Source organism: Tursiops truncatus, chromosome 11 (assembly GCF_011762595.2).
Source record: "Tursiops truncatus isolate mTurTru1 chromosome 11, mTurTru1.mat.Y, whole genome shotgun sequence".
In the NCBI taxonomy this organism is placed as follows: Eukaryota; Metazoa; Chordata; class Mammalia; order Artiodactyla; family Delphinidae; genus Tursiops; species Tursiops truncatus.
In genome coordinates, this window is record NC_047044.1 from 99,276,487 (window position 1) to 99,290,219 (window position 13,733).

At 53.4% G+C, this 13,733-nt stretch overlaps 1 protein-coding gene across 19 annotated transcripts in view; it reads left to right on the top strand.

Annotated features, from left to right (window-relative positions):
• The first annotated feature begins 2,220 nt into the window (after window positions 1–2,220).
• The window catches only part of DDX11 (DEAD/H-box helicase 11), a 32,011-nt gene continuing 20,498 nt past the window's right edge, over window positions 2,221–13,733 (top strand). For 2 of the 19 annotated variants that reach the window (XR_012324564.1, XM_073789152.1), the window contains exons 1-5: window positions 2,221–2,469; window positions 6,308–6,455; window positions 9,837–10,085; window positions 10,524–10,610; window positions 10,914–11,062. Coding sequence is in view for 17 of the 19 variants with exons in the window: in XM_073789152.1 (XP_073645253.1) it covers window positions 6,312–6,455; window positions 9,837–10,085; window positions 10,524–10,610; window positions 10,914–11,062 (629 nt within the window). In the remaining 2 variants the exon portion in view is untranslated. The other 17 variants (XM_073789149.1, XM_073789150.1, XM_033867201.2 and 14 more) reach the window with 16 other exon arrangements.

Genomic DNA, 13,733 nt, shown 5'->3' on the forward strand with positions numbered 1-13,733 from the left:
GGTGAGTGTTCTGTATGATTTTAGTGAAGGGGGGACGTGCAGTCAAGCACACATGTTGGCAGAGCCTGGCTGCTAGTCAGGAGGAGGCGATGTCCCCGTTGATGGCTTTAGTGCTTTTCTGGATATGAGGAGATGCAAGAATTGGGCTCATAAAATCTTCTCCTGAAAATTTCTATCTAAAGACCTGTTCTGCCAGTTTTTCCCAGAGCACAGAGGGCCTCATTCCTGACCTCTGCCCTGAACTCCTTTCAGGGGGCGTTGAAGGTCAGCAGCTGCAGCGGCTCGTGATTTAATCCTCGTAGAGGTAGATGGCAAGGGCCAATTTGTAGCTGGCAATTCCGTCAGCTACTCTAGCAAATTAATCAAACCCAAGGAGGAGGTCGTGGGAACCTCTTGACTTACAGCCAGTAGGTGAGCAGCACAGGTGACAACCTAGTGACTGGTGTCTCACGTCGCAGTCATGTGGGACTGAGCTCCTAACGTGTGGGATCCCAGTTACCTCCAGATAGATAGTGTCAGAATTGGATTACTGGGTGGTGTTGGAAAACACACACTGGATATGCCTTCAGAAAAGCTCACAGGGATCATGCAGTGCTATCCCCTGCTGGACAAAGGAGAACCCACGTCCAGGGAGGTGAAGGTGATGTGCTTTGACACCGACCAGGTGTGCTCCTCCAAGCAGGGCTGGCGCCCAGGAGCAACAATCCTAAACTTGGCTTCCAGAGTGCTTTCCCTCACCTGGTCTCAACCCTGCAGAGGTGGGCAGGGCAGGTACTGTCCATTATAGAGGTAAAATAACCAATATATTAAGGTCTGACAGGAGCGAGGACTATTAACCAGACCGAACTACACACAGCAAAGTGAATTTCCTGACACTGGGCTGTGGTGAAAGAAAGTACAGCGTTTACTGCAGGGCCAAGAGAGGAGCACAGCGGCTCAGGCTCACAAGACCTGAACTCCCCATGGCTTTCAGGGAAGTGTTTTTAAAGGCAACCTTTGGGGTGAGCGCTTCTGATTGGTCAGTGGTGAGGTAGCAGGGTGGTGTTTCAGGAATCTTAATCAGCAACCTTCTGGTTCCTAACCGTCTGGAGTCCACATGCTTGTGCTCAGCGTGTAGTCACCATCCTCCACCTGGGGGAGGTGTCTTAGTTTCTGCAGAAAAACTCAAAGATAAGTGTCAGATTGTTAGGTATATGCCTTGAGGAGGCATATACATAAGAGTTTATCCCTGAACTATTGTTGTTACTTCTCTTGGTTAACTGCTTTCCTTTGTTTCTGCATTGCCTCATTTCCCTCGTTAGTAACTACCTGTGCTGTCCCTTGGAACTTAGGGAACCGTCGGAAGCTAAAGTCTTTTTCTTTTTTTTTAAAGAGATTCTAATTTCTTTTTAAAAATTTATTTATTTATTTTTGGCTGCGTTGGGTCTTCGTTGCTGTGCGCGGGCTTTCTCTAGTTGCGGGGAGCGGGGTCTACTCTTTGTTGCGGTGCGCGGGCTTCTCATTGCGGTGGCTTTTCGTTGTGGAGCACAGGCTCTCGGCACACGGGCTCAGTAGTTGTGGCTCGCGGGCTCTAGAGCGCAGGCTCAGTAGTTGTGGTGCAGGAGCTTAGTTGCTCCAAGGCATGTGGGATCTTCCCGGACCAGGGCTCGAACCCATGTCCCCTGCATTGGCAGGCAGATTCTTGACCACTGCGCCACCAGGGAAGCCCCTAAAGTCTTTTTCTACGAACAAGAAACGGAGGACATAGGGGGGCTTTTGGGCGGGAGGGCCCTGCTCAGTTCCAATTCCCCCATTTTTCTTTTTGTTGATACTTCTCAATCCTGAGGGGAACAGGCACGGAATAAGAAAGGGAATAAAGTTTTGGACAGAGAGGTTAATCATAAACTGAGCAGAGGAAACTGGTTTTACAGGGGCTCAGTTTCAGGACCAGAATACAGGCTTCCTGAATCAGCTACAGCACCTGGCCCCTCAGGTGTTTGATAAACACGGCCAACTGAAGTCAAGCGACTGCTGAGCTCCCAGGATTATGGGCGCCAGCTAGCGGAGGCGCGAACATTCCACAGCTGGCGCGGCATGGGTAGGAAGAACACCCTGTCGCGACCACAGCCTCCGACGGCCCCTCCCTCCCGCGAGCCAGCCGCGAAAGCGCAGTGACGCAAAAAGGGGAGGTCCAGCCCCAGCAAGACACGGAGTGCGCACGCGCAGCGAAATGGGCTGTGCAACGCCGGTCGGTCTTCCGGGTAACGCAGACCGAGGCCTGGACGAGCCCGCGGCGCAAGCGCAGTGGCACAACAGGCGACCGGCCCCCGCCGACCCCGGAGTGCGCACGCGCACTGGCGTGGGGCGTGCATCGCGACGGGCTTCCGTGGGGGACGCCGACACCGGCGAGCCGGGGTTTCAGGTTCAGTGGCGTCCGCTCGGACTCCTCGCCGGCCGGGTCTCGGCGGAGCAGCCCTCCCGCCGAGGAAGGTGAGCGCGGTGCCGAGGACGCGGAGCAAAAGGAGAAAGGGCAGGCTCCGGGAGAAATGCAAGGGGGCGGGCCGGCCGGTGGCGGGAAAACGTCCCCGAGCTGGGGCGGGCTTGACATGTGATTGACAGGCCAGACACCAATCCAAGGGCTGGAGAGGCCGCGGGGCGGGACCTGGCCGTGAGCCGCCGGCCGCGGGGCGGATCCGCCGGCCGTGCGAAGCGTGAGTTCCTTACGTTGTAGTGCCTGCTGGTCCCTGCAGCGCTACCGAATGTGCCGTTACCTGTCCCCCGCAGGTGAGGAAACAGGCTCAGGGGTGTGGACTTTAGCACGGATACAGCCGGATCCCACATTGGGCAGTCTGACCCCAGAGCCCTCCTGCCGCTCGGGGGACCAAGGTGGAGCAGGAGGAGTGCGATGGCTGGAGTGGACCAGCGTGTGGGAGGCAGTGCCGAGAAAAGTGGAGAGAAATGTTAGCCCAGTGTGAGAGCTCTGCGGGCGGAGCTGGGAGGGGGACAGAAGCAAGATGCGAATATGGGGTTGGGGCCAGCTCCGGATTCCCAGCAGGTGCGCTGGAGCCGGGTCGTCTCCCAGGTGTGTGGCGTTAAAGCACTTTAGGAGGGGGACAGTAGGATGGTACCTGGACATGGATGTCTCATCGGCTCAGGCTGCCATAACAAAACGCCATAGACTGGGTGGCTTAAACAATAGAAACTTCTCTCTCCCAGGTCTAGAGGCTGGGAATTCAAAGCCACAGTCCTTATAAGAGTTTAGGACCCCACTCTTAGGACTTCATTTAACCCTGATTACCTCCTTCATTTCATGTTAATTACTCCCTAAAAGCTCTCTCTGCAGATACAGCCTCACATTGGGGGTTAGGGCTTTAACGCATGAATTTGGAGGCGGGGCGGGGAGGGGGGACACGATTCAGTCTGTAGCAATAGTTTGTACCCAGGCAAATAAGTGATCATCGAAGACTGAAGAAAATGAGCACTTTCAGGACTAACATGCCCCGAGATGCTCTCACGTATCTTCGCCCATTTAATGAGCATGAGATTTGCCTTCGCATTGGTGGGGAGTTCTAGGGAGAACTTGGGTGGGAGCTCGTGTCCACGCAGCCAGCCTGAAGAGGTCGGGAAAAGTTCCACCAAACATCCTTAATAGCACTTAGTATATCCATTATTCATGGATTTAGCTAAACCCTTCTTTTAACTTACGGTTTAGCTTGTGCTGCTCCTGGAATAATGAGATCCGTAATTACCACCCACGGAGAAGTGGAATAATAATTACTTTTGTTCTGTATTGTTTCGTGTTGTCATTCTAAAGTTTGGTAACTGAGTCTTTCCACCCTACTTACCCCGGTGGGAGGAAGATCAGAAATCTACAGCTTGGAGGCAGATGTGCTTTCAAATCTTGGATTCAAGCCCTTGCTGAGTGACTGTGGGCAAGTCACTTAACCTTTCTGAGGTTCAGTTATTTCAGCTGTAAAATAGAGCTAATAAAAATCCTGGCCACATAGGGTTGTGAGGTTATATGGAAGCAGTTTGAAACCATTAAAGAACTGGCCCTCGGCCTAAATATTTAAGTCATAGACTTCCTCTCCCCACCCCTCTGAGGAGCAGAAACCCGCCCCACGGCTCCCACCTCAAGCTGGCCATTCATTCATCAAATTGTTCCTGAATGCCTGCTGAGTGCCGAAGCACCTGTTCTGAATGCTGGGGGAAGAACAAGACGGACAAGGCTCCTCCTTTTATGCTATTCATATTCTAGTGGGGGAGGACAGTAAATAAGTTCGCATAGTGCTAAGACCTATGAACAAAAGAAAGAGTACTTCAAATCAATGAGATAAAAAAGTGACTTCAGCCGAGTGGTGTGTGTCTGTGTGTCTGTGTGTGTGTGTCTGTTTGGAGGGGGGTATTTGACCACTGGAGGGTGCCACATACAGGGAGAGGCCTCTGAGGAGCTGAGCTGAGTCCTAAACGTTGACAAGCAGGCGGGGACGGCAGGTGCGAGGCCCGGGCTGATTGGATCAGGGTGGGGTCCTCACCCAGCCGTCTCTAGGCTGCCCAGTGATCTGTCTTACAAGGAGAGGAGGGACGGGTCAGATTTTTCTCTTGGGATTTAGAACTACGAAACAAGAAAAGACTTCGCTTGGCAGTGGGAGCTGAAGCCAGAGGTCGAGGGGGTTGCAGGCAGAGGTGGCGTGCAGGCTGACTTTGGGGTAAAGCAGAAGCTGCCAGGCGAGCAGGGGAAGCCGGGCAGGCTCCATTGGCCCGCGACGACGGAGCAGGAGAATGGAATCCGCGGGGCATCCGCAGGTGTTTTCCGTTGGTGGGCTTCCTGGATCCATCTTGGAACCTGAACCACTTTGCAGTTCTAGTCTGCAGGGAGTCCCACCCTGTCCGTGGCTTCTGCTCTTGGTGTTTCCAGGTGGTCTGTATTCTCAGTCTCTCAATATGTATCTTTTCAGTAAATCTCCCTTTTATTTATGCTATTTCTCTTTTGCAGACACGTGAGTTGGACTCAAACAGAGCCATGTGGACCTGGGTTTGGATCCCTGGGTTTCCTTTCTGAGCTGAGTCTTTGAAGAGTTACTTAATTTCTGTAAGCGTCAGGATCCAAAGACCATCTGCTTACAGCGTTGTACAGATTAAACGAGACACCAGAAGTGGAAGGGCCTGCAGAGCGTTTAACACAGGGCAGGTGCTCAGAGTTTGTTAGGGCCGTTCTCCTTTCCCTTCACGTTTTACTGGGTTTCTGATTACACACTTCCCTCTTGGATTGAATTGTCCTGGTTTTAAGTCATCCTTCTTATCGTCATCCCTCCACCTCGGTCCTCGTTTTAACTGCCCCTAAACTCTTAACTGGAAGAACATCACGCAACTCCCTTCTCTGATACATGAATTGACGTGGTCACTGGTCTTCCTGAGGCCAGTTATGTAGCAAAGGCATAAATGGGATTTAGATGTATTCATATTTGTACTGAGGTGAGCTGGGCCTGCTTAAATAGCTCAGAGCAGTGACTTCCAAAGACAGAGTGGGGCCCGGATGGAAAACGGTGACTGAAGGAAGAAGGGGTGTGTCAAAGCTGTCTCAGAGAGATCAGGGTCAGAAGAGGGGGAAAAACGTGGAATAAGGGTGGAGCAGAGATGTTTTTCTTAGACCTGGGCCTGCAGGGGCAGACAAGTGCCGAGGCCTCAGTTCTGGGAAGCCCTTCCAGCCAGGGCTCAGCCGCCTGCAGAGGGCCCTCCAGGCTGGGGCCCAGGGAAGGCTCTTAGGGGGCGGCTCTGGTTTGTACTGGAAGTGGCGGCTGGGATGAATTAGATGCAAACGGAAGATGCCTGTTGGGTAGGGATGGGTGTGTGACACGCAGAAAAGCTGTGCTCGGGTTTCTCCGCCTGTGGGTCACGACCTCTTAGGTCTTCACAGCAGGGGCAGGAGAAGCAGTTTTGTCCTGCGATGTTGGAAGACATGGCTGGGAGATGAGGGAGAAGAGAAATTAATGACTGCAGAAGTAATTACGGGCTCTCCAAAAGAAATCTCCAGGCCCTTAGAAAGGTGTGCACGCGAGCGGAACGGCAGGGGTTTCCGTTAGGGCTTCCTGGGCCGCGTCCCCCTGTATCCCGTTGTGATGAACGTTCCTGGATGGACAGCGACCGTGGCCAGGCCTCATGGGGAGGCACGTGAGGGAAGGAGCATAGCCTCTGCTTGCAAAACATGTCCCTCCTGGGGAGGAAGTCCATGACTAGTGTTGAGGCCCCTCCTAGGAACCGTTCAGGATCTCGGGCCAGTACTGCCTGGCCCATCAGAGAGCTACTAGATTTTCTTTTTACCCCCCAGGACCATGGCTGACAAAACAGAAGAGGCTGGTGGCGTCCACTTCCCTTTTCCCTTCACACCCTATGCCATCCAGAAAGACTTCATGGCAGCGCTGTACCAGGTGTTGGAGGCTGGCAAGATTGGGATATTTGAGAGTCCAACCGGCACCGTAAGTATTTGGGGCCTGAAGAGGGTCTAGGGAGACTCTGATGACAGGTCAGAGCCAGCGTGCTTGTCTGCATGTGCAGAGAGTCGTGGTTTGAGGTTGAAGAAAGTCGTTCTTTCTGAGTAGTGGCCGTTTCTGTCTATTAAGCCGTTAAACACAGGCCCGGGGTCTGAGAAAAATTAGGCTAAAGGCAAATGAGAATTTTAATGGCCATGGAAACCACGACCGTAGCACTGAAACCTTCCGGATTTTTCTGGGCGCATGACCGCTTTGATGCTGAGAAATGTGGAAGTTACTCTGGCTTATCCACAGATCCGACATATTGGTTTACTCTCCAGGAACTGGGTTACTGAGGGCCGGAGGGGTCCAGTCCAGAGCCCCGCAGTTTTCCTTCCTGGCCTGGGAGGAGGGCGTTTGTTAGAGGTTGGCCGCGGAGGACTGTTAGGGTCCCACTTCTCTCTTGCCCTTTATTACCTTCTAGAGCAAGTGCCGCGTGAGAGCTAGCTGCCTGTGTGGGTGCTGCTGTGACCTCCTGGAGGACGAGGACCTCGAGGTCCTCTCCTCTGTGTCCCCGTCATCTGCGGGGAGCTTGGCACGGTCGGCCTCGGGGCTCTTAAGCTGTGTGTGTGTAATGAATGAACGAAGGAAAGTGACTTATTCCTTCTCATCCACTGACGGGAGTGTGTCACTGTCTCCTGGGATGACACGATCTCCTGGGGCAGGAAGAGGGCAGATGGGCCGCTCTCTTGTTCCGTTTTGTTCCTTTAGATACAGCGAGTGGGAGAGGCTCTGTTCCACCAGTTCACACAACATGGGTCATGAAGATACTGTGCAGAGTGAGGGTTTTTTGTATTTTTGTTTTTTTTGGTTGCGTTGGGTCTTTGTTGCTGCGTGCAGGCTTTTCTCTAGTTGTGGTGAGCGGGGGCTACTCTTTGTTGTGGTGCGCAGGCTTCCTATTGCGGTGGCTTCTCTTGTTGCGGAGCACGGGCTCTAGGTGCATGGGATTCAGTAGTTGTGGCTCACAGGCTCAAGAGCGCAGGCTCAGTAGTTGTGGCGCACGGGCTTAGTTGCTCCACAGCATGTGGGATCTTCCCGGACCAGGGCTCGAACCCGTGTCCTCTGCCTTGGCAGACGAATTCTTAACCATTGCGCCACCAGGGAAGCCCGAGGGGTTTTTAAAGTAGCATCTTTCTACCAGCATCCGACCTTCCATTTACACCCAGTGCACGTGGGGACTTCACTGGTGGTCCACTCTGCGCTTGCACTGCACGGGCTGTGGGTTCGATCTCTGCTTGGGGAACTAAGATCCCGCGTGCTGTGCAGTGCAGCCAAAAATAAATAAATAAGCCCAGTGCATGGGACGTCTGCCCTCCTGACCCCCCCACCAAAAGGCTGGTTAGGGTCAGGAGCAACTTCCTGTAATTAGATCTGAGGAGCTCAGGTCCCCAGCCGACCACCTGCCACATCTGACATTGTTAAGCATCTCGTCTTCCTCTCTTTAAAGTCATGTGAAACACTGAATCAAAGAACAGTGCCTATCATTTAAAAAGTCACATTTATCAAACGTTGTTCCTTGGGCAGGTGCTTTTAAGTCTTTTAACTGTTTCTTAAGAAATATACTTGGGGGCTTCCCTGGTGGCGCAGTGGTTGAGGGTCTGCCTGCCGATGCAGGGGACATGGGTTCGTGCCTCGGTCCAGGAAGATCCCACATGCCGTGGAGTGGCTGGGCCCGTGAGCCATGGCCGCTGAGCCTGCGTGTCCGGAGCCTGTGCTCCGCAATGGGAGAGGCCACAACAGTGAGAGGCCCGCGTACTGCAAAAAAAAAAATAAAAGAATAAAAGAAATACACTTGGATAGAATATGTTGAAATTACAAGCTTATGCCGCTGTTTCTCGCCTTATTGATCTTAATCGTTGGGACCTTCTTGTGGTAGATAAGGTGAGCTTCCTCCCTGGTGTGGTTATATATTTTTAGTCTCTTTTTTTTCTTGAATAATCTTTTGTCTCTTTTTTAAGAGTCGATAGTTGTCTTTTAAAGGTTTCTGTAGTTTTTAAGGTACTTATGCCTGTTCCGCTCACAGCATCCAGTGGTCTCTCAGTATCACACTTCATCATAAAATTATTACCTTCATCTGCCCGGGCTGCCATCACAAAACACCACAGATGGAGTGGGCACAATGGCGGGAATTTATCGTCTCACAGTCTGGAGGCCGGAGGTCCCGAATGAGGTGTCAGCAGGGCTGTCCAGGCCCCCTCCTCCGCGTGTGGACGGCAGGCTTCTCCACGGCTCTTCCCATCGTCTGCCTTCCTTGCCTTTGTGTCCACATTTCCCCTTTTTACAAGGGTACCGGTCTTACTGGGTCAGGGCCACCCTCCTCTTAACTCAGTACATCTGCTATGACCCTATTTTCAAGTAGGGGCCCATTCTGAGACACTGGGGGTTAGGACTTGAACATGTGAATTTGGGGGGACACAATTCACCCCATATCAAGGACCTACGGGGAGAATTCTGGCCTTTAAACCAACAGTTGTGCTCCCAGAGCAGTTGGCTTGCTTTAACGTTTCCTGACACTGGGACTCATGGGGCTGGTCACCTTCTGTCCGCACGTTGGCTGCATCTCCCCGCCAGCAAGTCGTATCCGGGATTCCAGGCTGTGCGTTTTTTTTGGCTTTATTTTCTGGGCTGTTGATTCAGTTTCTCCCATTCTTCTGATTATGATGGCCTGCAGTACTCATATACAACTTGATTAGCCACTTTCATTCTCTGAGGACCAGTGAGCCATATAAGTAAAGAATTTCACTTTTATTTCTCCCTTTTTGCTATTTTTTTCCCCCAGCCATTCTCTTGCCAGTCCCCTTCTTTTTCCTTCCTTTCCGAGGCTGGCCTTAGAGCACCCTCTGATATTTAAAGTCAGACCTCCCTTGAAGGCTTTATTAAAACGGGAAAGGTGGGCTTCCCTGGTGGTGCAGTGGTTAAGAATCCGTCTGCCAAGGCAGGGGACACAGGTTCGAGCCCTGGTCTGGGAGGATTCCACATGCCGCGGAGCAACTAAACCCGTGCGCCGTAACTACTGAGCCTGCGCTCTAGAGCCAGTGAGCCACAACTACTGAGCCCGCGTGCCACAACTACTGAAGCCCGTGCGCCTAGAGCCAGTGCTCCTCAACAAGAGAAGCCACCGCAATGAGAAGCCCGCGCACTGCAACAAAGAGTAGCCCCTGCTCGCCACAACTAGAGAGAGCCTGCGCGCAGCAACGAAGACCCAACACAGCCAAAAATAAATAAAATAAATTTTTTAAAAAAGTTTTAAAAAAACAAAACGGGAAAGGTCATTAGGGAAGCTTCGTTTCTCATCCTCTATTTCTGAGCACGTTTTTCTTCCCGTAGGGAAAATCCTTAAGTCTCATTTGTGGGGCCCTCTCCTGGCTCCGCGACTTTGAACAGAAGAAACAGGAAGAGGAGGAGCGTCTCCTTGAGGCCAGAGCCGACCCCTTAAACGATGGGAAGGGCCAGGCCCCGTGTCCCCCACCCTCCTGCCAGCAGAGCCCAGGCTCCCCGAGGGCCGCTGGAGAGCCCGACTGGGTCACTCAGTTTGTGCAGAAGAAAGAAGAAAGGGAGCTGGTGGACCGGCTAAAGGTGAGATCAGGTTACGAGAGGTGGGGTGATCCGGAAGCGGGGCCTCCGGGAGGATTTCGGGTGGATCCCGAAGCAGGACAGCTCGTGTCCTCACGGTGCCCCTCAGCCCCCCGGCCACCGCCCTGGTGGAGGGTGCTGCGCCCTCGCTGTCAGTAGGAAGCCGATGTCACCAGGCCTTCCCTAGGTTGGCGGTTCCCATTCTTTCCCAGGAAAGGAACCGCACCGTTGCCATTGGCCACAGGCTTCCCTGGCTGCAGACTCGCTTACGGGCTGCACTGGATGGAGAGCGTGGGGCTTTGGGAGGGAGGTGCACACTTCCCGCAGCAGTGAGCTCGACAGCTTGGCCGACAGGAGGCGGGCAGGGCAGGGAGGTGCGCGGGGGCCGTGGGAGGCTGGGGCTTCCTGCAGGGGTCTCCTTTCTGGCTCCCTCCCCTCTAGGAGGGGCAGGTCAGGAGGAAGAAGCGAGAGGAGCGCCTTCGGCAGATCCGTCACAACGCGTCGCTCAAGTTCGCAGCCAAGCGCATGGTAAGTGGCGGCCCCTGTCAGGGTGGCGTCCCCCCGCATGGGGCCTCACGGTGCAGCTGATGCGGGCGAGCGCCGGGACCTCAGCCCCTCCCGGTGCCCTCTGGCTACGTGCTCCTCGCCCGGTAGCAGGGCAGCCTGCGCTGAGGGACTCATCTGGGGCCTTGACACCCGTCGGGTGAGGCCCGTGTCGATGGCGTGTGTGCCGCTGCCCTTGGCCTGGCCCCCAGAGGCTGCCTTGCCAGGGGGTGGGGCTCTGGCACTGAGGTTTCTTTCTCTTTCCCCACTGGCCACGCTCCTCCGCAGAGACAGGAAGACGAAGAAACTGAGCGTCTCCTCCGCCTGAGCAGGGAGATGCTAGCAGCAGGCACGGGGCCCGAGCAGCTGGCCTGGGGGGAGGACGAGCTGGTCCTCGCCGAGTACGAGAGTGACGAGGAGAAAGGCTCAGCCAGCGGGTGAGAGCGCGTCCCCTGCATCCCCTGCCCTGGGGTGGCTGTGCGGGGCTCCTTCCTCTCGGGCCCGGCTTCTTGGTCACTCGTGGGGCACCGACGGGGCGGAAACCCGGCTGCCTGCCCTCTTCCCCCGGCGAGGCCCCTCCTCGGGGCACAAAGGATGACGACAGGGGCCCTTTCTCTGCCAGCTCAGGCAGGTGTCACCTCCGTGCCCTCCGTGGTATTCTTGTCTCCACTCTGCACCCCGGACACCGAGCCCAGCAGGATGCTGTGCCTGGCCGAGGCCCCCAGCCGGCGACCTGAACCTCCGCTGGCCCGGCTCTGAGTCTCAGGCTCTTAATACCAAACTGGGCCGTGTGAGGCCTGTGACGTAAGCCCTCGAGGTGTCCTCAGCCCGTGTTTTTCTTTTCACCTAAGGCTTGGCTTGGTCTAGGTTCATAGGTTTCTAGTTTGTGAGCTGTAACTTCCTGGGTGAACTGGAAACGCTGACGGTAACACCTGGGCCGTTTCTAGGCCCCGCCGACCCGTGAAATCCTCCCCGTCATTCGTGCTTTAATTTCATAAATGCCCTTTGAGCCTCTGCTGTCGGCGTGGCACGTCCTGCCTCGGTGTTGGTGGCAGCTGACTGATGAGGGTGATGGTTGCTGAGGGCTGGGGGGGCCACGGCAGGTTCTTGAAATACGGCGACAGTGGTGTTTGCCCCATCGATTGCCTCCCCCTCTTACAAACAGTTTCTCTGTAGCAGCGACGCTGTTTGCATTTTACCTACAGTAGAGTTTCTTTCAAAATTGGAGTCAGTCCTCTCACACCCTGCTGCTGCTTTGTCAACTAAGTTTATGTAATTTTCTAAATCCTTTGTTGCCATTTCAAGAGTCTTCACAGCATCCTGACCGGGATTAGATTCCATCTCAAGAAACCGCTTTCTTCATCCATAAGACACAATTGCTCATCCATTAAAGTTCGTCATGGGGTTGCAGCAGTTCAGCCCCACCTGCAGTCTCCACGTCTAATTCTAGTTCTCTTGCTGTTTTCACCACATCCACAGTGACTTCCTCCACTGAAGTCTTGAACCCCTCAAAGTCATCCATGAGGGCTGGAATCAGTTTCTTCCAAACTCGTGTTCATGTTGATATTTTGACCTCTTCCTATGAATCACACATGTTCTTAATAACATCTAGAAAGGTGAATCCTTTCCAGAAGGTTTTCAGTTGACTTTGCCCAGGTCCGTCTGTAGCTAAAGCCTTACAAATGTATATCTGCAATAATAAGACTTGAAAGTCAAAGTTACTCCTTGAGCCGTGGGCTGCAGAGTGGATGTTGTGTTAGCAGGCATGAGACCAGCGTTCGTCTCACTGTCCGTCTCCATCAGAGCTCTTGGGTGGCCAGGTGCGTCCTCAGTGAGTATTAATATTTGGAAAGCAACCTTTTTTTCCAAAGCAGTAGGTCTCAACAGTGGGCTTAAAATATTCCATAAACTGTGTCATAAGCAGATGTGCTATTATCCAGGCTTCGCTGTTTCATTTGCAGAGCACAGGCGGGGTAGATTTAGCATAATTCTTCAGGGCTCTAGGATTTTCGGACGGTAAATGAGCATTGGCTTCACCTTAAAGTCACCAGCTGCATTAACCCCAGCGAGAGAGTCAGCCTGTCCTTTGAAGTTTTGAAAGCCAGGCACTGACTTCTCCTCTCTGTGAAAGTCATAGGTGGCATCTTCTTCCAATATGAGGCCGTTTCGTCTCCACTGAAAATCCGTTGTTGGGTGTAGCCACTTTCGCCGCATCTTCCGGGTAACTTGCTGCAGCTTCTCCCTCAGCACTCGCTGCTTCACTCTGCACTTCAGTGTTGTGCAGGCGGCTTCTTTCCTGAAACCTCACGAGTCACCCTCTGCTGGCTTCAGACTTTTCTTCTGCAGCTCCCTCACCTCTCTCAGCCTTCATAGAAGTAAAGAGCGTTAGGGCCTTTCTCTGGATTAGGCTTTGATTACAGGGATGTTGTGGCTGGTTTGATCTTCTATCCAGACCACTCAGACTTTCTCCATATCAGCAATAACACCGTTTTACTTATTATTCCTGTGTTCACTGGGGCAGCGCTTTTAATTTCCTTCAAGAACTTTTCCTTTGCACTCACAGCTTGGCTAACTCTTTGGCGTAAGAAGCCAAGCTTTTGGCCTGTCAGCTTTCAATATGCCTTCCTCACTAAGCTTAATTCATTTCTAGCTTTCTTTTTTTTTTTGTGGCCTCTCCCGCCGCGGAGCAGAGGCTCCGGACGCACAGGCCCAGCGGACATGGCCCACGGGCCCAGCCGTTCCGCGGCCTGTGGGATCCTCCCGGACCGGGGCACGAACCCGCGTCCCCTGCATCGGCAGGCGGACTCTCAACCACTGCGCCACCAGGGAAGCCCCATTTCTAGCTTTTGATTTAAAGTGAGAGATATGTGATCCTTCCTATCACTTGAACACTTAGAGGCCATTGTAGGGTTATTAACTGGCCCAATTTCAAGACTGTGTCTCAGGGAATGAGGAGAGCCAAGGAGAGGAAGAGATGGGGGAATGGCTGGTCAGTGGAGCAGTCAGAACACACACAACATTTAACAGTTATGTTTGTCATCTTGTATGGGCGTGGTTCGGGGCACCCAAGACGGTTACAATAGTAGCGTCAAGGGTCGCTGATCACAG